The 25,607-nt window shown below is 34.7% G+C and overlaps 1 protein-coding gene across 4 annotated transcripts in view; it reads left to right on the top strand.

The window, feature by feature from the left end:
• The window catches only part of CEP85L (centrosomal protein 85 like), a 171,231-nt gene that overhangs the window by 93,197 nt on the left and 52,427 nt on the right, over window positions 1-25,607 (top strand). For all 4 annotated transcript variants that reach the window (XM_045865391.3, XM_064598046.1, XM_064598047.1 and 1 more), the window contains 3 exons: window positions 4,684-4,805; window positions 16,151-16,268; window positions 25,125-25,304. In XM_045865391.3, the coding sequence (XP_045721347.1) occupies window positions 4,684-4,805; window positions 16,151-16,268; window positions 25,125-25,304 (420 nt within the window). The remainder of the gene's footprint in view (window positions 1-4,683; window positions 4,806-16,150; window positions 16,269-25,124; window positions 25,305-25,607) is intronic.

Raw genomic sequence — 25,607 nt, 5'->3', positions numbered from 1 at the left:
AAGGCAATTTCACTTGGCTACCTTTCTTTTTGCACATACGTTAATGTTCCAAAGCTAAGATAGTGCTGTCCGGAACTATAAAGTGTGCCTTTATGTATTCTCAAGGTTCCTATTGTGTCATTGGGGAAAAAGCCTCACCCCAGCTGCTTTTGAGTACAATGCTTGGAAACCAATAGATAATTGATACTAATAAGATTTCATAAGTTATCTTCAGCTTATCAAATATGTAATTACAAATATGTAATCAAATAAAAAGAGAGGACAGTTTCTGTTTTATAAATAAGGGGGAGGAAACCTTTAACATTTGCTGACACTTTACATTGACAGTTTTTGAAGACTAACCCTCTGAAATGGGACACCTGGGTGGCTCAGTCAGTTAAGCGTCCCGCTTTGGTTCAGGTCATGTTCCCGGGGTCCTACGATCCTAGGATTGAGCCCCGAGAGCCCCATGTAGTGTCCTGTAGGGCTTCCTGCTAAGCAGGGAATCTGCTCTCCCTCTCTCTCTGCCCCTCCCCCTGCTAGTGCTCTCTCTCAAATAACTAAAATCTTAAAAAGAAAAACCAAAAGAATAACCTCTGAGAGACTAACGTGGAAATGTGAAGAACCAGTTTGAACATAATCTAATTCCCTTCTTACTCTTCAAATCTTTTAGAACTTACAAAATGTGTTTTCAGGGTAGATAACTGATTTTTTTACACATGTACTACAAAACAATCCTCTGCTATTTCTGTCAGATTCTCTTTCAGCCTTGCTGAGACTGAAGTGTGAACTGCTCTAAATTATAATAAAAAATAAATTTTTACAATTGTTCCTTTTCTGTGTATCTTTAGTAGTATAGCATTGTTTATATTGTATGTAAGGTCATAAAGGTACGGTTGCTGCCTTGCTATTTGAGACTTTACAATATGATTTTTTTTAAAAAAAAACTTAAATATCTATTTCAAGTTGCATTTTATAATTTTCTTTAATATAGCTTTATTACATAGTAATATGGCCTTATTATAAAAGCCTTAGATGCAAAAATGTCTCCATAATTGTCATTTTTAGTGGTAGGCAGTTATAAACAATTTAAAAATTACTTTTAAATTCACTTGCAGCATTTGGTTGTGTGTCAGATTTTGTTCTCCTTTTTATACTCTTTTTATGAATCAGGGTTGAAGTTTAGTAAGGAAGACTGTCATGCTGCTCTTTTGGTAATTCTTTGTCTGTTACATTTTTTTTTAATTGAGGTATAATTGACATTTAACATTATATTAGTGTCAGGTGTATAACATAATGATTTGGTATTTGTATACGCTGTGAAATGATCACCACTATGTCTAGTTACCATCCATCACTGTACAAAATTACAAAAAAAATTTTCCTTGTGATGGGAACTTGTAATATTTATTAACTCTCAGTACTTTTTAAATATTATTGCATCTTAACTACAGGGGAAGGCTTGCCTTTCCTCATTTTCTTTATTCCCGTTTGCTCAGTTTCATAGCTCAATTTTGATTTGTTTTCTAAAGGGTGTAGATCAATCAGATGAATAAATTTTCATATTTTGTTTTATGTATATTCATAGAAGTATCTGGCAAGTATTTTAGCAGTGTATTCTGCAAATGTTTCCAGTGTTATACACCCAAGTGGTATCGTTATTTGCTTTTCTCTTGCAAACCTCCTTTTCTTTCTTTTCACGCTCCCTCTTTCTTGATGCCAGCAAGTGTTTCAAAACAAGAAAAGGCTTCTCCTTAGGAAGTTATCAGTCATGGGAAAAATCTGTAGCAGATGACTTACGAAGAGTAGAAAAGTTAATGTTTTCTTCACAAGATCATCATCTATTGCCTGGGCACTTTTTGTTATTGTTGTTGTTGACTTTTTTGAGCTGTGGGCACTTGTCTTATTGAATTAGGCACAAGATACAGGAGGTAAAACATAGCTTCAGATACTATGGTATCAGTCATTCCTGATGTGTGATAATTAGAAATGGAGGAACCTTTTTTAGATCTTTGGAAGAGGAGACTATAGATCCTTAAAATATCTGAGTTTTTTTGTTAGGCATGATAACATCTACAAAAACCAATATTTAAAATATCTGTCAACTGGTATCAGATATTAGTGTATAACTCAGTATATATATAAAGTGTATATGCACTCTTAGTCACCAAATAAATGAAATATTTGGTATTATAAATTCTAGCACAAATGGTTTACCAAATCATTCTGATAATTTCCAAATCTTACATTGAGTTTTAGAATTGTTGATACGGTCTTTTATTTTGCTTATTAGCTTTTACTAGTTTTAATGAATTCCTGTTTGAGTCATAACTTGACAAAATAAATTTCATCAAGTGACTTGCCCACTAAATTGATAGTCATTAAGTAACATGGAGTTGCTGTAAGTAGAGACTTTCTCATAATATCAGCAATATTTATGGTGCTGAATCCTCTCTCAGCTCCTAAGAGCAGTTACACTCAAAAATGTTTTCCAGGGGCGTCTGCGTGGCTCAGTCGGTTAAGCATCTACCTTTGGCTCAGGTCATGATCCTGGGGACCTGGGGTCAAGCCCCGTATCAGGCTCCCTGCTCAGCAGGGAGTCTGCTTCTCCCTCTCTCTCTCTCTGCCCCTCCCCTTTCACTCATACTCTGTCTCTCACTTTCTCTCTCTCAAATAAATAAATAAGATCTTTAAAAAATGTTTTCAGCTCTTGTGATGATATGAAATTTTGTGAATACCTTATTTAGGCGATAGTGGACGCAGTGTGGTACTTAAGACCACATGCTCTTTTGTTGGAGTGCCCAGGTTTGAATCCTAGTTCTGTCAATTAAATATAAGCTGGTAGGTAGTATTGAGATGGGAAAATTTTGGAGGGTTGACTAGTGCAGTGTAGGGAACCAAGCAATCAGAAAGGATGCCATTTATGGATGGAGCATCTTGAAAGCCCTTTTTTAATGCCAAGAACTCTTTATTTGTTGAATAGTGGAGAGGACCTTCAGGGGGTTTGGGCAACAGCTAGTTACCAACCACAGTAAAAAACACTTCATTATTGTAGCAACTAACATGTCTGTACTAGGGCATATGGCTTATTATTAGTCTGGGTTGTATGTTAGGCAAAGGAAAAAGTGAGATTCAGACACAGGATCTCTGACTAAGCTGCCCCTATAACCCTATGTCACTTACACTCCAAATATCTGCGCATATGACAAGTTATGTACCCTGCTATCTCCTGGTTTCTATCCTTCCTAGTCTGTTCATCTTGTTTTGTCTGACTTCTGCCTGAAACATCCTATCCTAGTATTACTTGAAAATCATAATTTAAGGGGTTAATCCAGGACTAGTTGATGTCACAAAATTAGTGGTTTATTCAGAAGTAGGTCTTGCCAGTAACATCTTTGGAAAACAAAGGATAAAAATATCACTGCACATTTGAATTTTCCTAAAGTTGCTTTGGAGTGTTTCTGTAGGGTTATTTAGCTTGCCAAGGAACTTATGTTCCTACTTGACTTACCAGTTGTATTAGTTTCCTGTAGCTGCCGTAACAAAGGATACAAACTTGGGTAGCTTACACAACAGAAATTTATTGTCTCACAGTTCTGGAAGTTAGAAGCCCATAACCAAGGTGTTGGCCGGGTTGTTTTCTTCCGAGGCTTGTGAAGAAGAATCTGTTCCAAGCTGCATTTCTAGTGGTTTCCTGACAGTCATTTGTGTTGCTTGGTGTGTAGATGTATCACTACTATATCTGCTTTCATCTTCAGATGGTGTTCTTTCTGTATCTCTTTACATAGTCGTCTTCTGCGTGTATTTGTAGTCAGATTTCCCCTTTACATAGGAGACCAGTCATATTGGATTAGGGCCCACCCCAATGACTTCATATTAACTTGACTATATCTGTAAAGGCCCTGTTCCCAAAGAAGGTTACATCTTGAGGTACTTGGGACTTAGGACTTCAACATATCTTTTTGAGGAGACACAATTCAATCTATGATTATTAGTCAATTAAGGTTTTCTTTTTTGGTTTCAGTCATAGGAATTTGGGGATATCTGCCATATTGGTTTTTATCAGTGTTGATTTGTTTTAAATATTTGAAATTTCTCTTAAATTCTAAGCAGATTTTTTTCTAAGTTAGGTATGTAATTTACACTGGAGGCCAGTAATCACCCACCCAGATTATGCCTGTTTAAGTCATATTTTCTATAAATATGTTTACTATTTTGTGAAAATATTTTTGCGTATGAAAGTTTAATGTAAATAAATGTGATGTGTTGGATGACAATTTGAAATCTGCATACTACAGGTACTATTTTTATTTCCTTGTGGAAACCTTTCCTATAATGTTTGTCTAGTCTAACCATGGAACATTTTCTTATTGTAGTTCTTCCTTAGGCAGTGAGTGATTAATCTCTCATTTCCAGAAAGTTTCCACAAGATAATAAGATCTTATTTATAGTGTTATAATAAGCCAGATTAAATATTCTATTGTCACCAGTTCATTAGACTTGTACTTTTACTTCAGAACTTCCTTGAAATTCTTCAAGTTACTTTGTATTCACAAGTGTGATTTCAGACAGTCTTAAAAAAAAAAAAATCAAAGGGAGAGTTCTCCCTTTTTTAATGAAAATCATTAGGAAAATATTAGATATCATTGAAATATTCCCTTTAGACACTTTCAGTATACTAATAGTATAAATATATTTGTGCAGGTTTTGACTGGATCGTCTCGTCAAAGTTATTCACCTTCTGGCTATCAGGATTTCAATAAGTGGGAATCAGTGCTGAAAATAAAAGAAGGACTGCTGAGACAGAAAGAAATTGTAATTGATCGGTGAGTCTGTTTTTTTAAATTACTATATATTTCAGGCATACAGAAACGTAGATTGTGAAAACAAATACCTTTGTATCCACTACTTAGAGTTTAAGAAATAGAATCTTACAAATACATTGATGTCTCATGTCTGTCCCTCCCTCATCCCACCCCCTCTAAGATCCTCTATGAGAACTGAGGGTTGGTCTGTTGGTCCATCTTTCTGTTTTCTACCACCTTCCTGTTTACATTAGAGTAACTCATTTGGAATCTCCTTTCTGTCTTTATACATGTAGAAAGTTAGCTGCAATGCTAATGAATTATCAAAACTACAAGCTGTATCTTTGTGTTTTACACTTGGAAACTATCAAATTGGGAAGGTACTTTAAAGTGCTAATATTTTAACTAATGTATGTGAGTTAGATCTGAAGACAAAAACTATGAAAATCATGAATGTTTAAAATTAAATGACCTACAGATAAACATTTTAGAAATTTTGGAAGACAGGCCAAAAAATTTTGTATTTTTGAGTACCAAAGTTCTGAAAAAATTTTTTTATACTTAATAGACAGTCTCCTGATTATTTTGAGCAATTAATGTTAATATTACTTAATTATATTATCCTTGATATATATTGGTTCTACATAATTTATGTATATTTTAGGGGTGGTTAAACTTGTCTATCATGGTAATGGGGAAATCATTTGAGGAGGCATTGTTTTCTTAATGCCAGTTACTGCTTATTTTCATGTGCTTATATGGGATAAAGTAGTAGACATTTTAGCCTTAAAATTAAATTCTAATTCAAACATTTAAATGTATTTAATAGTCAAAATTTCAAAAGATTTTGCTTAAATATTTACCAGTATTAAGCAGGAACTACTGGAGTATAAACTAGAGCACAGACATCTGAACTTTTTGTTCTCTGCTATGTTCCCAATATCTTGAACAGAGCCTGGCACATAGTATATGCTTAACACTTGAGGCAGGAGGCAGGAGGAAAGAAGAACTTGAGAGATAAGTTGACCAGAGTAAAGCCATTTTGATTTTAGGCTGACCCTTAACCTAAAAATCAGGAAACCAAGAAAAGAGTCACAAGATCCGACTCATGGGAAACCACAAGACCCCACTCTGTCCAGCAGTAAAAGTCACATATGCTGGACATTCTTAAAATTGCTCCATGTGGGTAATTCCAAAACTCTAAGACAGTGGAGAAACTAATTGCCCAATATGAATGATAGGCCCAAAGTTAAAGAGTAAGCTCCTTCCTGTGTGGTTAGCTAATTAAAAAAAAAAAAAAAAATTTATAAAATCCTTTGTTAGGGGTGCCTGGGTGGCTCAGTCAGTTAAGCGTCTGCCTTTGGCTCAGTTCATGATCCCAGGGTCCTGGGATCCAGACCTGCATTGGACTCCCTGCTCAGTGGGGAGCCTGCTTCTCCCTCTCCCTCTGCTGTTCCCCCCTGCTTATACTGTCTCTCTCTGTCAAATAAATAAATAAAATCTTAAAAAAAGAAAAAGAAAAGAAAATGTTTCATTAGAGACAAAGGGTGGGGAGGTCTTCTTGCTCACCTGGGAGGAGAGACCACTATTTCGTGAAGTAGAAGCTTTCTTATTTCTGTACTTAATAAATCTGTGCCCCTTTCCCTAAATGGCTTGCCCTTGAATTCTTTCTCACACAAAATCAAGAACCCTGTTGGCAGTGGCCTAAGGCCCTCCCTCTTGAGGCTCTGCTTCTCTGGCATCACTTGTATACTTGATAAATGAATGAAGATTCTAGAAGATACTTTTGATTGATTTTATGAAAAAGCTATTTAAAAATATTAGATACTTCTAGTACAAGTGAGTTTTATGTATGGATATAGACCCCAATGGATATATATTTTGTACACTTAGAATTTGATTCACTGTACATACTTGAAATTAATACTTTTTTAAACAGACTGAAATTCAAAATTTTATTAATATGGATGCACTCTCTCTCAAACAATTAGAATTAAGTGGCTTTTATTGTTTTTTGAACACCATTATAATTACCATTCCATTTGGTATAAGTTAATAGGTATCTTAGTTCATTTGGGCTGCTATAATAAAATACCATAGGCTGGTTGGCTTATAAACAACAGAAATTTATTTCTCCCAGTTCTGGAGACTGAGAATTCCAAGATCAAGGCACCAGCAGATTTATTGTCTGGTGAGGGCCTTCTTCCTATTTCATAGATGGCTGTTTTCTTGCTGTAACCTCACATGGTAAAAAGGAGCAAGGGAATTCCTTGGGGCCTCTTTTATAAAGGCACTAATCCTATTCATGAGGGCTCTACTCTCCTGACCTAATCACCTCCCACAGGCCCCCAGCCGCCGTATATCATCACATTGGGCATTAGGATTTAATATATAAATTTGGTGGGGGGACATAAATAGTCAGTGCTAGTGAGAAATGCATATAATTACCAACATAATCTATTAAAAATTGATATTTCCTAATTTTTTATACTGCAGAAGGGTACTAAGGAAATAATCCAAAATAATTCAAGTTTCTCGGTTTTGCAGTTCTTTATCCAGTCTCATTCATCTATGCAGTGCCCTTCTTATACCTAAGTTTTAGAGAGTGGGGATTAAATCAGTGAATGTATGTAAAAGCCCTAATAGGGCCCGATGCATAGGCACCATTAGCAAATAGTAGCCACAGATACGTGATTTGTAAAATAATAGTTATGTTTCTGTGTTTGTCTTTCCTCAGTAGACTCTGAGCCCCCTCACAGAAGAGACTGTTTCTTATACATTTCATTACTCATAATAGGTACTCACCACCGTTCACTCGAGAAATAGCTTCATTTTTAATGGAAAAAATGTTAAGGTTGCTGGTTAACCTGTGCTGTTACTGGTACTAGTAGTTCTTCTAATGGTTTGCCTTTTTGTAATTGCTTAGCTTTTGCTACTGGATTGATCAGATAAAATTTAGGGGTAAGTCAGTGCACTTGAGACTGATCCAGAGAGGAAACCCTTATACCTTCTGCAATGACATAGTAAATTAACGCTATTAGTAAATGACACTGGCAGCATAGAGAGGAATTCTCATTTTGTTATTGCAATTTGCAGTATATATGTTTCTTATTTAATTGCGTTTGAAAATAAAATCATACTGTAATTGTACTAGTAAGCTTTTAAAATTAGTAATGCATTCTTTGGTATAGTGTGGATACTTTTTTTATTGAATTCATAATGTCCTTCTAATTCCTCTGCTTTTTAAGCTAAGATTTATGATCAGATTTCTCAAAGCAAAGCCAAGATGTGCATACCATAGTTACTAAAAATTATTGAAACTCCAGCCTTACAGATTTGATCAATTAACATGTGAGATTTTGTTCATCGCAATTTATAGTACATGTCTTTTACTTTGAGAGGGACCCCATAATGCAAGAGTAGTTATTTTCCATCACAGGTGTTGAAGTGAGATTTGATTATTTTATCAGCTGATTTGAGCCTTTAAGTACAGTTTTAATAGTTCATTTCTATTTAAGTTTTTTTTTTGGTTGTTTATACCTAGGCATATAGTATTTTAGAATTAATTTCTAAATCCACAGTTGATCATTGAACAACGTGGAGGTTAGGGATCCTGACCCCCTGCACAGTTGAAAATCCATGTATAACTACTGACTTCCCAAAACTTAAGTACTAATAGTCTACTGTTGACCTGAAGCCTTGCTGATAACATAGTCAATCAATGCATGCATTGTGTGTTGTATGTATTATATATTGTACTCTTACAGCAAACTAGAGAAAAGAAAATGTTATTAAGAAAATCATAAGGAAGAAAAATACATTTAATCGTATTGTACTGTATTTATTGGGAAAATCTGCATGTAAGTAGATCTATGCAGTTCAAACCTGTGTTGTTCCAAGAATCTTGTATATTCTGTTTCAGTCCCATCTACTGTACTGCAATTCAGTTTTAACACTAAATACCCTAAGTTAGCATCAGACTCCACAGATTTAAGGGCACATAGTCCCCAGCAAGACTACGTAACTTCAGATGCCAGTTTGAAGGTAGCATCCCCAGGCCACCCACACGTCTAACCGACTGGCTACAAATCTGGCTAGTTCCCAGAATTTTTATCGGAGTTTCATTGTGTAGGCATGATTGATTGATCAGATCATTGGCCACATGATTGAACTCAGTCTCCAGCCTCCTTCTTTCCCTGGAAGTTGGACTGGCTCAAAGTCACAACCCTCTAGTTATGTGGTTGGTTTTTTGGTGAACAGTCCCCATCCTAAAGCTGTTATCTAGGGCCCATGAGTCCCACATTAGCGTAAATGCATGTGTCTTCCAGAGGGCTTGTGAATAACAAACACTCCCAAGGATTTAGAGTCTCCTTCCCAGGAACCAAGAACAATGGCTGTTTCTTTATTATTCTTTATTATCGATTCTTCATTATTTACAGAATCTTAAGACTTGTAGATAAGTGCATAAGGATCCTTTTAATATACCTTGGGAGTATTTTCAAGTTAATATACTTAGCTTTGGTTGGCAGGCCCACCTGCCTTGTCTTTAATACAATCATCCTCTTTCCATCAAATTAAAAAATACTGACAAAGTATATTTAGAACTACATTTCAAAATTAAAGCCCAGGGCCATATTTTGTATTGTCCCAAAATGGGTGAAAGTTGATTTTGGAAGCTATGGGTGAGGAGATAGGTTCTTCAAAACTGTGTTTTATCCCTTGTTTATAGTACTAGAAGTAGTTTGAAAATGTGAATTAGTGGAATAGGGGATAAATTTCCACATAGTTGTAAGTTTTTCCTTTTGTGTGCCCTCTTTTGAAACAGTTTGGGAAAAAGGAAATACATGGAAAATTAAAAAAATTAAAATCTCACTGGTCTTTGTCTTCCCACCCTAGACCTTTGACCACCTGTGCCTTTATTTCAGCCCCCCTCTCACTTTTTTTTTGGTAATGCATGGGGGATGTCTCTGATAACCATTTCTGATAAATTATTTAACATGGCTATTGAGCATAATTCATTTGGTGGTAGGATCCATAATGGCTTTAAAAGCCATAATGATATTAAAACTCACAATGGAAACTTTTCAGAAACCAAACTTTGAGAAAGGAACCTTCTCAAAAGTAGCCTGCTCTAAACCTATCTCAAAAGATACATGCTTTTGCTTTTTTGTATTTTTTTCATCTAGAGACTGAATTTGTACATACTCTTATTTGTTCACTGGATCAGGGACAGGATCACTGCAGTCTGTCTAGGTCCAGTATTTCCTTTAGTAACATAGGTTTTGTAGCAGCATCTTGATTTTTCAGTTTTGACTTAATTTTTTAAACCTATTTTCTGATTAATAAAGGCCATATTTGTTAAGTATTCTACTCAATTCCTTTCTTGTTATGTTGTAGTGACAGTACCCAATCTGGTCAGGACCTCACCATCTGTTTCAGTCAATTCCTGGGCAAAAGGAAGGGCTGGGACTCGGTGGGTACCCAGAAGCTTCTCCAACTCTCAGCTTTCTTTTCTTTCTTTCTTCCTTTCTTTCTTTCTTTCTTTCTTTCTTTCTTCCTTCCTTCCTTCCTTCCTTTCTTTCTTTCTTTCTTTCTTTCTTTCTTTCTTTCTTTCTTTCTTTCTTTCTTTCTTCTTTCTTTTTTTAACTTTGATGAAAACAATCACATAACATGAAACCTATCCTCTTAACACATCTTTAAATATGCAGTACAGTTTTAGCTTTATGCATATTTTTTTTATGTTAGATCTCTAGAACTTTTTCAATTTGCATGACTGAAATTCTCACCCATTCAGTAACAACTGATTTCCCCCTTACTCCAGCCCATGGAAACCATCATTCTACTTTCTGCTTCTATAAGTTTGACCACTTTTTTTTTTGGTATTGTAGGAGAGGAAAATGTTTTCCTCGGCCTCGGCCCTTGAGGGAAAGAGGATGATTTTTTTTTGATGGAAAGAGGATGATTGTATTAAAGACAAGGCAGGTGGGCCTGCCAACCAAAGCTAAGTATATTAACTTGAAAATACTCCCAAGGTATATTAAAAGGATCCTTATGCACTTATCTACAAGTCTTTGCTGGATCTGGAAATTAAACTGACAAAGACAGATTAACAATAGAAAAGCATACAGATTTATTTAATACAAGTTTTTTATGTGACTCAGGAGCCTTTGGGGAAGTAAAAACCCCAAGTAGGCTTGTTGAAGAATGGACAGTCATGGAGGAATATGCTAGGTTAAGGAGTATGAGGTAATTGTATAGTAAACTGGGGGAAATTTAGCAAGGTTTGCTTGGTAGGATTCTTCTTTGTGTCCTATAGTCTTCAGAGATAGGGATGCACCTTTCCCTAAACCAGAGGGTTTAGGGAGGCACCCTCCGCTTGAGATTTTTGTGATCTGTTTATGGAAGAAGGGCAAGGGTGAGGAGGAGGTCACAGTGACCTTTCTGCTTTTGCCATTTTCTTAAACTCCTGTGGCTTAAAACACTCAGTATGCCAAGGTGCCATATTTGGGGGTGGCATGTCCTAAACCCCATTAAATCCTCATAAAAGTGGAATCATGCAATGTTTGTCCCTTTATGACTGCTTATTGCACCTAGTGTAATGTCTTAAATGTTCATCCATGTTGTAGCCTATGACAGAATTTTCTTCTGTTTTTTTAAACTGAGTAATAGTCCATTGTATGTATATATGATATTTTTCTTTATCCATTCATTGGTAGATGGACATTTAGGTTGTTTCCATCTCTTGTCTACTGTGAATATCACCTTTGTTTGTAAAAGATATTTTTGGTTGATACATACTTTCTGATTGGTAGCTATTTTCTTTCAGCACTCTGAAGATATTATTCCATTGTCTCTGGTTTCTCTTAAGAAGTCATCCACAAGTCTTATTGCTGCCAGATTGAATGCACTCTATTATTTTTTGGATTTGGTCATTTTTTCCATTTGTTCTCAGCAGTTTTACTATAATGGGCCTAGGTGTGATTTTCATCATATTTGGTATTCTTGGGGATTGAAGTACTTCTTGATTGCAGTTTGATGTTTTTCATCAGTTTTGGAAAATTCTTGGTCTTTATCTCTTCTAATATTGTATTTCTTTCTGTTTCTACTAGAACTGCAAATATAATACGTTCGACTCTATCACCATTTCTCATGTCTTTTTCTTCTTTTATTAAGAAAAGTAGGGAAGAGGAAGGAAGGAAAGGAGGAAAGACAGTGATTTAAATGTTTAACCTAAGAAGGCCAGTAAAAGAATAGTAAACATAAAAGAGAACAAAGGAAATAATAAAACTAAGGGCAGAAATTAATCAAATGGATAAATCTCTAGTTCTACTAATCAGGGAAAAAGAGAAAGACTCAAAATTTTAGGAATAAAAAGTGATATAGAGAGAGGTTTTAAATTATTGTTAGAAACATATCAATAAATCTGAACACATAAAAGAAAATGAATAATTTTAAAGGAATAGCAAAATTGACTCAAAAAGAAATGGAAAACTTGCATAAACCAATAATGTTCAAGAAATGTAATAAGATGATATTAACTAGGCTTATTAAGGAGATCATTTCACAACATATACACATCAGTATGTTATATGCAGTCATTGTTACACACCTGAAACTAATATGTCAACTATACTTCACTTAAAAAAAGAAAATAATCAGCAATTATAAGTCTTCTAGATCTAACTGGTTTTAGGAGTAAGGTTTGCAGAACTGTGTCATTATATTTAAAGTGGTTTTTGTTTTGTTTTGTTTTTGTAGGTAGCATATAGTTGAATCTTTCTTTTTATCCATTCTGACAGTGTCTGCTTTTTAATTGGAGTTATTTAGACCATTTACATTTTGTGATTATTGATATGTTCAAGTTTAAATCTCCCATCTTGCTGTTTGTTTTCTAATTGTCCCATCTGTTTTGTTCCCCCTTTTTTTCTCTTGAGTTAGTTGAGTACTTTTTTGAATAATTCCCTTTATGTCCTTTGTTGGCTTAATTAACTATAACTCTTTATTGAGTTATTATAGTGGTTACTGTAGAGTTTATAATACACATCTTTAAAGTGCAGTAGTCTACCCTTAGGCAGTACTGTATTACTGTACTGCTTCATGTACAACATAAGAATCTTACGAAATGTGGAGCAAGTCAAGAATACATTCCAGAAAAAAAAAAATAATAATAATCTTATGAAAATATACTTCCAGTTTTCCTCTCCCAATCTGTGAGCTATTTTGTCATACATTTTACTTCTACAAAGACTATATAAACCCCACAGTACATTGTGGCTTTGTTGGTGTGTTTGTTTGCTTTACACAGTCTATTATCTTTTAAAGAGATTTAAATAATAAGAACAGTAACGTATTTGTCCATGTAGTTATCATTTTTGGTGCTCTTCTTTCTTTTGTGTAGATCCAGGTTTTCATTTGGTATTTTCCTTTTGCCTGGAGGTGTTCCTTTATCATTTTTTGTAGTTGAAGTGTGCTGTGATAGATTCTTTCAGCTTTCAAGTTTTCAAAAAAGCCTGTTTCACCTCTGTCCTTGATATTTTCATTAGGTGAAGGATCTAGGTTGATAGTTATTATTTTGCTTTAAATTTACCTTGGGTAAAAAAATTCGCTAGATTGATAGCTTTTAAATTTTAATACTTTAATGTAATACTTTAAAGTACTGTCTTGTTTGCATTATTTCAGATGACACATCTGCTATTTTGTTTACCTTTTTCTCTCTGAATGAGTTTATCTTTTGTTCTCTGACTACTTTTAGGATTTTCTCTTTATCACCGATGTTAAGCCATTTGATTAAGATGTTCCTTGGTTTAGTTTTCTTCATGTTACTTGTCTTTGGGGTACTCTGGTCTTCTTAGATCTGTGGGTATATAGTTCTCATCAAGTTTGGAAACATATTGGCCAGTTTTCTACAAAATATTTATCCCTCCCTCCCCACTTTAGGGATTCTAATTACATGTATGTTCAGTCTCAAAGAAATCCCACAGCTCACTGATGTGCTTGAGTTTTTTTCATTTGCCTTTTTTTCTCTCTTTCTTTTTGGATAGTTTTTATTGCTATGTCTTCGAATTCACTAATCTCCTGCAAATTCTAAACTGCTTTTAATCCCGTTCAGGATAATATTTATGTTTTCCATGTCTTTACTTAACATAATCGATCTAGTTTTTTGAACATATGAAAACAGTTATAATAACCAATTTAGAGTCTTTGTTTATTGATTCTATTGTCTGTGCCAGTTCTGGTTCACTTTCAGTTGACTGGTTTTTTCTTCTTATGTTAGATTTTCCTGCTTTTTTGCATGCCTGGTAATTTTTGATCAAGTACTAGACATTATGAATTTTACCTTTTTTTGGATGTCACATATTTTTGTATTCCTGAACTTTGTTCTGCAGTCACAATTGCCCTTTGTTGAAAATTACTGCTAAATGATGCCCTGTGAATTAGGAAGTTTTCCACTATGGCATTTGAAAACAGGCACAATTCTAGGCCCCATGTAAGTAAGCCTCAGGCGCTGTTCCTTCTAATCTTTTTGGTTGACCACCACCCCGCACATATGCACTTTAAGTAGTTTCCTCCTGTGTTTATTCATTAGTACTCAGCTGAATCGTCAGGGTGACTTTGCACTGTGAACTCTAGTTGTCTTGTTTTTTGTTTTTTGTTTTTTTTAATTTTATTATGTTATGCTAATCAACATACATTACATCATTAGTTTTTGATGTAATGGTTTTTCCAGTATCCCAGCTTTGTCTCTTCAGCTTGGACAGGGCTCTTGACCTGTGTTGGGTGGGTCCTAAAGCAGTAGGGCCTGGCAGTCATAGAGCTCATCTCTTTTTTTGCCCATCTCCCAGAAGGCTCTGGTCCTAATTAACTGATGTCCAGTGTTTTGGGAGTCATTGCTTCCTATATTTTGTTCTGTTTTGTAATTGTGTCAGCCAGAAGGGCACAACTGGTTTCTGTTACTACATCTTGGCCAGAAGAAGTAGTTTAGTTTTCTTTGTAAAGCTTTTAATTTGAAAAATGTCATGACTAATCTCTCCTAATTTATTAACTATTTGATGTTTTCTATGTGAATTTTCTTAAAGGATAGTGTATCTAAAAAATTAAATGGCTCTGAGTAGAGTAAGCTCTCTGATACAGTCTGAAACATATAACCTAACGTGCTCCAAAAGTTACTTTGTAAGTAATTTTGGAAAATACCAAGCTATTTGTTTACCCACATACTTTTTCTTAAAAGCTCTTTCTTCCTCATAACCTTATTATGAGACTTGTTATTAAAATTTTGAAGATTAGCAATAATACATATAAAGCTCTTAACCTGATGCATGGTACGTAGCAGTTTTCATATACAGTTGACCCTGAACAACACAGGTTTGAACTACATGGGTCCACTTATATGGGGATTTTTTCCAAAAAATGCGGAACTATAAATGTATTTTCTGTTCCTTATGATTTTCTTAATAACATTTTCTCTAGCTTTATTGTAAGAATACAGTATATAATACATAAAGTGTACAAAAATGTTAATCAACTGTTTACATTATTGGTAAGGCTTCCAGTCAGCAGTAGGTTATTAGTAGTTAAATTTGGGGAGTCAAATATAGGCAGATTTTCAACTGTGTGGCAGGGCAGGGGGTCAGGGGTCAGTACCTGTAACCCCCACATTGTTCAAGTGTCAACTATATAAAGGATACATAAACACAGAAGTTCAATAACTGGATTAAAGTAAGCACTGAGCTGCTGAGGAAAGATTTGAACTTCATGGTGTCTGTTTCCAACATGAAGTTATGTTAAAGTGAAATGTCTGAGCTATCCAAAGATCTAAATCTGTCACCAAGTGAGTTCTCCATCATTGGTGATGGTTATGTGTAGACGGTGTAACCTCTAGGATGTTGTTGAGAAGATGCAGGCATAGAATAATAGCATTTGGGCTAGATTATATTTATGAAAATACCTTTCATCCCTGACAGTGAGATTCTCAGAAATGTCAGTGGGTATTTAAGTGTTAAGCAGAATTTGTATGAATGAAAATAATGGATGTTAAGGTAAAGGCATTCCAAACTGAGGACATAACATTTATTATATTAGGTAACAAGAAGAAAGCAAACAAAACATGACTTTGTTACTATCTAAGAAGAGTATTCTACTAACGATTATATTTTATAAAATGTCAGAAGTATTCTACACTATAAACTTTTTCTGTGGTCCACATAACTCATTGTACTGTGGTTTTTAAAAATTCCCTGTTATGAATGTTAAGGTTGATAATACTTTTAACTCTTACATCAGATTTTTAGAATACTTAAAATTCTGCTTTTAACAGTCCCTTAGAAAAGCATATTCTTTATAATGTCACCTCAATTTATGTTTTGCAGGCAGAAGCAACAAATTACCCACCTACATGAGAGGATAAGGGATAATGAATTACGGGCACAACATGCCATGTTAGGACATTATGTAAACTGCGAAGATTCTTATGTGGCTGGTTTGCAGGTAAGATATAGAGAATTTTGTAGTAGTTGTTTTATTAATAAAGCATGTGTTAATTATATAATTAGCTTGCAAGATTAGGATGCTTTTTAATTAATCCATTCACATGGTTCATATTTATATACATAGTAAAAGATGTCCAAGAACTGTTTTCCAAATGTCCAGTTCATATCCCCTCTCCACACACATAAGGAATTACTGTTATCAGTTTCTAGTGTATCCTTCCAGAATTGATGTATATCACTAGCAGATATAAATGTATTTTATCCCCATATCTTCACAAAGAGTATCAAAATATATACATTATCCAGCACCTTGCTTTTTTCCCTTTGTATTACATAAAATTATTTAAAATATAGTGATTAAAAAAGCAGAAACAGACTCAAATACAGAGAACAAACTGATGGTTGCCTGGGGGAATGGGCAGAATAGGTGAAGGGGAGTGGGAAGTACAGGCTTCCTATTATGGAGTGAATAAGTCATGGAGATGAAAGGTACAGGATAGGGAATGCAGTCAGTGGCACTGTAATAGTGTTGTATGACAGATGGCAGCTACACTTGTGGTGAGCACAGCATAACATACAGACTTGTTGAATCACAGTCTTGTACCCCTGAAACTAACGTAATGTGTGTCAACTATACTTCAGTTAAACAAATACAGTGATTATTTCTATATCTTTACAAAGATAGCATCCCTTTTGCTTTTATAGCTGATTGATTTCCTGTTTTGTGGCAATAGCATAATTTATTCATCTTGTCCCTACTAGTCTGAATTTGGGTTGTTTCTAGTTTAGGGCTACTATAAATAATATTGTGAAGAATAACCTTTTATAAACACTGTTTTGCTCGTATGCAAGTATTTTTGTAAGTTAAATTCTCAAGTGAAATTTGCAGGTGTTGTATGAGTTGGTCATTTTTATTGATATTATCAAATTGCTATTGTGTTATCAAACTGAGATTTTTGCCCTTCTCTTATACAGGGTAAGGTGGGGAGTTCTCCATGATTTTTAAAAAAACTTAAAATTGTGTAAAATACATATAAAATCTACTATCTTAACCATTTTTTTTCATCTTAACCATTTTTAAGTATACAGTTCAGTGGTGTCGAATACATTTATAATATTGTGCAACCATCACCACCATCCATTTCCATACCTCTTTATGTCTTATAAAACTAAAACTTTGTACCCATTAAACAGTAACACCCCATTCGCCTTCCCAACCCCTCGCAGCTACTGTTCTACTTTCATTCTCTATGCTTTTGATTACTCTAAAATCTCATGTTAAATAAATCATACAGTATTTGTCTTTTTGTGACTGGCCTATTTCACTTAGCATAGTTTCCTCAAGGTTCATCCATGCCGTAGCGTGTGTCAGAATTTCCTCTCTTTTTAAGGCTGAATAATATTCCATTATGTGTGTATACCACATTTTGTTTTGTCCATTCATCTGTTGACAGACACTTTGTTTGCTTACACATTTTTTTTTAAAGATTTTATTTATTTATTTGAGAGAGAGAGCACGAGCAGGGGGGAAGGACAGAGGGAGAGGGAAAAGCAGACCTCCCCTCTGAGTGGGGAGCCCAATGCAGGGGCCGATCCCAGGACCCGGAGATCATGACCCGAGCTGAAGGCAGATGCTTAACTGACTGAGCCACCCAGGTGCCCCATTTGCTTCCACATATTAGCTATAGTGAATAATGCTGCTGTGAACCTTTTTTATATTTATTTGAATATAGGTGTATAAATATCTGTTGCAGACCCTGCTTTCAATTTTTTTGAGTATATATCCAGAAGTGGAATTGCTGGATCATATAGTAATTCTACTTTTAATTTTTTGAGGAAGCACCATACTGTTTTCCACAGTGGCTGTGCTATTTTGGTGTACAAGGGTTCTAGTTTCTCCACATTGTCACCAACACTTGTTATTTTTTCATTTTTGATAGTAGCCATCCCAATAGATATGAGGTAGTATTTCATTGTAGTTTTGGTTTGCATTTCCTTAATGATTAATGATGTGAGCATCTTTTTATGGCTTATTGGCTATTTGTATATCTTAGGAAAAATATCTTTTCAAGTCCTTTGTCCATTTTTGAATTGGTTGTTTTTTGTTGTTGAGTTTTAAAAATTCTCTGTATATTCTAGATATGAACCCCTTATCAAATATATGATTTGCGAGTATTTTTTCCCATTCTATTGATTGGCTATTTTCTCTGTTAGTAGTGTCTTTTCATGCATAAAATTTTTAATTTTTCAAGTCCAGTTTGTTTAATTTTTCTTTTATTGCCTGTGCCTTTGGTGTCATATCCAAGAACTCATTGCCAAATTCAATGTCATGAAGTTTTTGCCACATGTTTTCTTCGAGGAGTTTTATAGTTTTAGGTCTTATGTTTAGGTCTTTGATCATTTTTAGTTAATTTTTCTATATGTTATTAGGTAAGGGTGCAGCTCCATTCTTTTGCGTGTGCATAATCCTGTTTTCCCAGCACTATTTGTTGAAAAGACTTCCACATTGAATGGTTTTGGCACCTTGTTAAAAATCATTTGACCATGTATGCCAGGATTTATTTCTTGGCTCTGGATTCCATTCCATTGGTTTATATATGTCTTTTGTTATCCAGTACCACACTGTTTTGAAATCCAGAAGTATGAGTTCCCCGGGTTTGTTCTTCTTTTTAAGATTGTTTAAGCTGTTTGTGGTCCCTTGAGATTCTATATGAATTTTAGGGTGGGTTTTTCTCTTTCTTAAAAAAAAAAAAAAAGTGATTTTGATAGGGATTGCATTGAACCTGTAGATCACTTTGAGTAGTATTAACATCTTAACAATATTAAGAACGTGGGATGTGTTTCCATTTATTTATGTCTTCACTTTCTTTCAGCAGTATTTTGTAGTTTTTTGTTATACAAGTCTTTTACCTCCTTGGTTAATTCCTAAGTATTTTATTCTTTTTGATACTGTTGTAAATAGGATTGTTTTCATAATTTCCTTTTCAGATTGTTCATTGTTAGTGCATAGAAATGCAATAAACTTTTGTGTGTTGACTTTGTATCCTAATAGTTTATTGAATTTATGCAATAGCTCTAACAGGCTTTTTGTGGAATTTTTAAGATTTTCTACATACAAGATTATATCACCTGAACAGAAATGATTTCATGTCTTCCTTTCCAATTTAGATGTCTTGTATTTCTTTTCCTTGCCTAATTGCTCTGGCTATAACTTCCAGTATTTTGTTAAATAGAAGTGGTGAAAATGGGAATCCTTGACTAGTTCCTGATCTTAGAGGAAAAGCTTTCAGTCTTTCACCATTGAGTATAATATTTGCTGTGGGTTTTTTCTATATAGCTTTTATTATGTTGAGGTAGTTTCCTTTTGTTCCTAGTTTTTTTGTGTTTTAATCACCGAAAGATGTTGAATTTTGTCATACACTTTTTCAATATCAGTTGAGATGATTGTGGGGGTTTTTTTGCTTTATTCTGTTAATGTGGTATATTACATTGATCAGTTTTGATATGCTGAACCATACTTGCATTCCAGGAATAAATCCTACTTGGTCATAGATTATAATCCTTTTAATATACTGCTGAATTCAGTTTGTTGATACCGTGTTGAGGATTTTTGCATCAAAGATATTGGTCTGTAGTTTTCTTGTAGTGTCTTTGTCTGGCTTTGGTATCAAAATAATGCTGGCTTCACAGAATGACTTAGGAAGTGTAGTTTCTTCTCTTTCAGTGTTTGGAAAAGTTTGAAAGGGATTGGTGTTAGTTCTTTTTTTACATGTTTGGTAGAATTCACCAGTGAAGCCATCAGGTCTTGAAAGAAGGCTTTATGTTTTTAGGAATTTGTCCATTGCATCTGGTTTATCCAATTTGTTGGCATACAGTTAATTGTTCACAGTACTCTTATAAGCCTTTTTATGTCTGTAGAATTGATAGTTCATGTCATTATTTTCATTTCTGATTTTAGTAATTAGGGTCTTTCCCCTTAGTCCATCTAGGTAAAGGTTTATCAATTTTGTTGATTTTTTCAGAGAACCAAATTTTGGTTTCATTAATTTTCTCTGTTGTTTTTATATTCTCTATTTCATTTATCACTGTTTGAATCTTTATTATTTCATTCCTTCTGATAGTTTTGGGTTTAGTTTATTCTCTCCTTCCAGCCCTAGGTTGTAAAGTTAGGTTGTTGATTTGAGATCTTTCTTATTTTCTTCATATGGTTTTAATATGTATTTCTCCTGAGTGATGTTGAATTTCTTTTTATATTTTTAAGTCCCATTTGTATTTCTTTTCTGTGAAATGTCATTTCATATCGATACTTCACTTGTTTTTTTCTGTTAGGTATTGGTTTTTTGCTTATTAATTTTATAAGCCCTTTACATATAAAAGAAATTAGCTTTTTGTCTATAATTTGATTTGAAAATACATTTTCTGAATTTGTCATAATATTTTCTTTCTATTTGTGTCATTCTGTTTTTTCCTATATCCATTATTTTCTACTGTGAAGTCTCTCTACTTCTAATGAGTATTTTATAAATAAGTCCTATCTTCACTAATGAACCCATTTAAGAGAATAGTTACTAAACATACAATGTGTTAAGTCAAGTTATGAGGTCACAAAGTTGAAGAATAGTTCCTACCTTCATCAACCTCAGACTACAGAGGGAGAGACCATATAGGTAAACATATTTACCCATTCCTTCAAAATTTGTGTTCACTGTGGGTAAGGCAATGTCTGGGTACAAGGATTAGAAATGTGAATGAGGTAGGTTTTGCCACTGAGAGTACAGTCTAATGGGAACACGGTCTAATGGGCACACTGGTATATAAGGCCTTATAACAAAATTTATATGGCTCGAAGGGTGACTTTCCCCAATATTACTCTCTTTAAGAATTTTTCTTAAAACTTGATTGTATGTTTTTCTATATAGACTTAATATTTGGCTTGTTTATTTCAAAAACATTAAAAACTATTGGCAGTTTATTGGGATCAAAAGTGAGGACTAATAACTTTATGGTGGTATATACTTTGATTTGTGAAAGTTTTTTTTGTCTTTATTTCTGGAATTAAAAAAAATCATTTTAAGTTGAATTTTTTTTTCCTCCATTATATTTTCAAACTTATTTTTATATATTAAAGGAATTGGGGGCGCCTGGGTGGCTCAGATGGTTGAGCGTCTGCCTTCGGCTCAGGTCATGATCCCAGGGTCCTGGGATCGAGTCCCGCATCGGGCTTCCCGCTCCTTGGGAGCCTGCTTCTCCCTCTGTTTCTCTCTGTCTGTCATGAATAAATAAATAAAATCTTTAAAAAAAAAATAAAGGAATTGGTATATTAAAGTCAGGAAATATTGAAGACCAACTAATCTTCAGACTTACTTGAGGCAGAAGCATTTAACAGAGATTCCAGCTTGCTTACCATACTTCAGTTACTAATACATCAGAATATCTCATTACAATGTGATCTCATCTGTTAGTTCTATGCCACAATAGTAAGGCTTTATGGTACTGAGATTAATAGTGTACAGTTATTTAGAAGTGCTATTTCTGTACTATGTAAGTAGTATAATTTGCTTTGATAACAGTTTTATAGAACCATGCAGTTTCTCCTTGTAACTTTATTTTTCTGAATAATAGGTTAGCTTGAATTATACAATTATTATATTACCAAAAGCGTGTGATTCTTAATATGTATTTGAAAGCTGAAGAAAATGTTTTTTTGACACAGCATCAGGCCAGTAGAGGGCTCTCCAAATCAGTCTGTAAGGACAAATAGAGCTAGCTGGAGGGATGTGGAAAAGGGGGCTGCTGAAGGATTTTTAAATTATGTGGGGAGTTAAAATATTGTTGAGAAGTTAGACTTCAAAAAATAAGGGCAGGGCGCCTGGGTGGCTCAGTCGTTAAGCGTCTGCCTTCGGCTCAGGTCATGGTCCCGGGGTCCTGGGATCGAGTCCCACATCGGGCTCCCTGCTCCGCGGGAAGCCTGCTTCTCCCTCTACCACTCCCCATGCTGTGTTCCTGCTCTCACTGTGTCTCTCTCTGTCAAATAAATAAATAAAATCTTTAAAAAAAAAAATAAGGTCAATTAATAAAAGAGAATACAAGGAAAACCGTATACTACATGGATATCATAAATATAGGACGAACTTTTTTTCAGTAGATACAGAGAGCTGAAATGATTCTATTCACCTGTTTTTCCAATTCTAGGGGTAGCAGTTTACCCTGTGACCTTACTTCTGACAGATCTAAGAAGAGTTGTTGATTTTCAGTTTGTTCATCTTTTTTACTTAGTAAAACAGATGGAGTGGAAATTTCTGAGCTCATTACATGCCAAATTAGAAACTATAAGTCTGTATTATTTTTTTTACTTTCTTAGCCTAGCCTACCCATCTTTCTGAGTTCTAGACCCACCTCTCTGTCTGATGTTTCATCTCTTTTTGTGTGTTCAACTGGCATCTTAATATCAATAGGCTCTAATTGTAATTAAGTACATCTGCTTAGACCTGTTCTCCTATATGACCTCCTAACTTCAGGTTAGAATATGATCTTCCCTGTTATTTGACTCAAAATCTCAAACCTTGGTTACCTAACATTTCTTGTCTATTCACTTCTTTAAAAAATAGTTTTTGCTAAATCCTCTCAATCCTACATCTAGACTTTCTTCATTCTGTTAGCTGTACTCTTGTTCAGCTCCTCTTTTTGTTTAGCTAAATAGGTTAGAATAATTTTTTTAAAGATTTATTTATTTTAGAGAAAGAGTGCATGCATGTGTGCCTCTGTGGGGGAAGGGCAGAGGGGGAGAATCTTCAAGCAGACTCTGTGCTGAGCGTGGAGCCTGACACAGGGCTTGATCTTAAAACCATGAGATCATGACCTGAGCTGAAACCAAAAGCCGGACGCTTAACTGACTGAGCCACCCAGGAGGCCCTAGAATAATTTTTTTAAGTGAATTCATATCCATTCTTAATATCTTCTAATTTCTGTTGTCCACTGCGTCCAGTTATTGTAGCACTCTCTTGTCCTCTTTGGACTCTTCTTTTTCCTTCAATTAAAAGTTACTGAGAATCTACACATGAGGCTAAATGCCAGGGAATACAGAGATTTACAAAGCAGAGTTTACAATCTTCTTAAATCATGCTATTTTGTTGTTATAAAACCATCACAGGTTTCCCATTTCCTATGAATTAAGATTTAACTCTGAACCTTGTGATTCTATAGTATGGTCCCACTTGGATTTTTAAATTTTCCCTCTATCCATCCCCCTTCTTGTAAACTATACTTTAAACAGATATGGGTACTCTCTGAATATTTTCCATTTTACCTTTTTAAAATGTTCTTTCGGAATACTTTTCTTCCTTTCTCCATTCCTGCCAGAATCATCCTTATTTTCAAAGTCTATCTCAAAAGCAACCTCCCCAGTAAAGCCTTTTTCCTCATTCTCCCAGTGTTGTCTTCATTTCTCTTCCAACTTCCCCATACTTTGTACTTAAGATGACTTTTTTTGGGGTGCCTGGGTGGCTCAGTTGGTTAAGTAAGCATCTGCCTTCTGCTCAGGTCATGATCCCGGGGTCCTGGGATCGATTCCCCCATTGGGCTCCCTGCTCGGCGGGGAGTCTGCTTCTCTCTCTCCCTCTGCCTCTTCCCCACCCCCCCCGCTCATTCTCTGTCTCTCTAATAAAATCTTTAAAAAAGATGACTTTTCTTTGACTACCATATTATATGGTGTCCTATATATAATTATCTGGGGATTTCTCTTACACTTCTGATAGAACTTGAGTTTTTAAAAGACAGTGCTAGAGTCTGTCATCTTTGAAATACCCAGCACATGATAAAATGCTATTTATGTAATTTTTGAATTATATCTCCACCTTTTGGTGAAGTACGAGTTCTTCAAGGTCTAGTTCAAATTCACTTGTATAAAATTTCTCTTAGCTACTACAGTACAACTATCTTAGCACTTAGACAGTTTTCATTGTCTTTTTTTGTGTGATACTTCATTAAACTGGTGGGACTTAGCTTTATTAACTGTTGGATCCCAGTACACAATTTCTAACATGTACTTAGTAAATATTTGTTGAATAAGTGGAAAAATAATGTTTCTTTACTTTCACATTACTTTATTGGTATCTCTTGGCACTTACCACATTCCAATTTATTTGAGGAGATATTTGTATTTTCTGTCTGTCTTCTCCTGGTTGTAATGCTGCAAGGGAAACAGTAGGGGAAAAATCTTATCTGAAGTCCTTACAAAACCTCAGTTATGGAAACAAGAATACATTTGTTCAATCAGCAGTTATTTTTTTGAGCTCTTCTTTTATGCCAGTGATTATTCTAGGAAATAGGGATCTAAGAGCAACTAAGATGGACAAAAATTCCTGCTTTCATGGATCTTACTTTCTAGTTTGGGGAAATACTCTATTAATACTTACCAAGTTTAATATTAGCTGGAAATGATCACTTGTGAAGAATCTTTTTAGTTTTTATTTCCCTAGAACTTTCACTTCTAACTTAATGTACTATTACATCTCTAATTATACTTTTTAACCAAAAGGTTGCTTTTTATTAAGCTTCTGTTTATGTGATAGGAACTTTATATATTTTATCTCTGTTCTTCAAAAAACAAAACCAAAAAACACTGCAAGGTTGGCTTTATTATGTCTGTTTTATAGATAAAATTGGCATTGGTAAGCAAATTAACTTGATTTAATCATGGCATATAACTAGGAAATAGGAGAGCTGGAATTCATGCCAAGGTCTGTCTGTTGCTAAAGCCTAGATGTACCCTCTGTACTATACCTTATTTCCAGTTTCTTTCCATTTTGTCAAGACAAGTAAACTTTTAACCTGTTTTTTTTTTCTTTCCCAATAGCCACAATATGAGAACAGTTCACTCCAGGCTCCATTTTCCGATCAATCAATGTCCCATTCCCAGCAAGAGGAACTTGAGCAAAAGCTTGCGTCTACTGAGAAAGAGGTTTTGCAGCTCAATCAGTTTCTCAAACAAAGAATAAGCCAATTTAGTGAAGAGAAGAAGAAACTGGAGGAAAAGGTAGGTATTTTTAATCAAGTTGAATTAGGTCAATAACATTCCTTCAACATGTAATTATTTGTCATCTACTGTATTTCAGGTCTGTGTTATATACCAGGTTGTACATTTATATTGAGATGATTAGTTTTGTAGTAACTTTTGAGAAACCCTGTGCTGTCCACAAAAACCTAGGGATTTTCTTGAGGGATTAAAAAGACTACAGTGTATTATATCTTGCTAACGAATAGTGAAACCTTTTTTGAGTTAGTTGCCTAAACTAAGATGTGACACAAATAACTTCTTTTCTTTTTTGGGTCTTGTTTC

The sequence above is a fragment of the Mirounga angustirostris genome, unplaced genomic scaffold (genome assembly GCF_029215605.1).
Source record: "Mirounga angustirostris isolate CCGP_5_RB_7025 unplaced genomic scaffold, mMirAng1.0.hap1 SCAF_8, whole genome shotgun sequence".
NCBI classification, from domain to species: domain Eukaryota; kingdom Metazoa; phylum Chordata; class Mammalia; order Carnivora; family Phocidae; genus Mirounga; species Mirounga angustirostris.
Note: the sequence above shows the minus strand (reverse complement) of the source record. Positions and strands in the feature narration are given on the sequence as shown.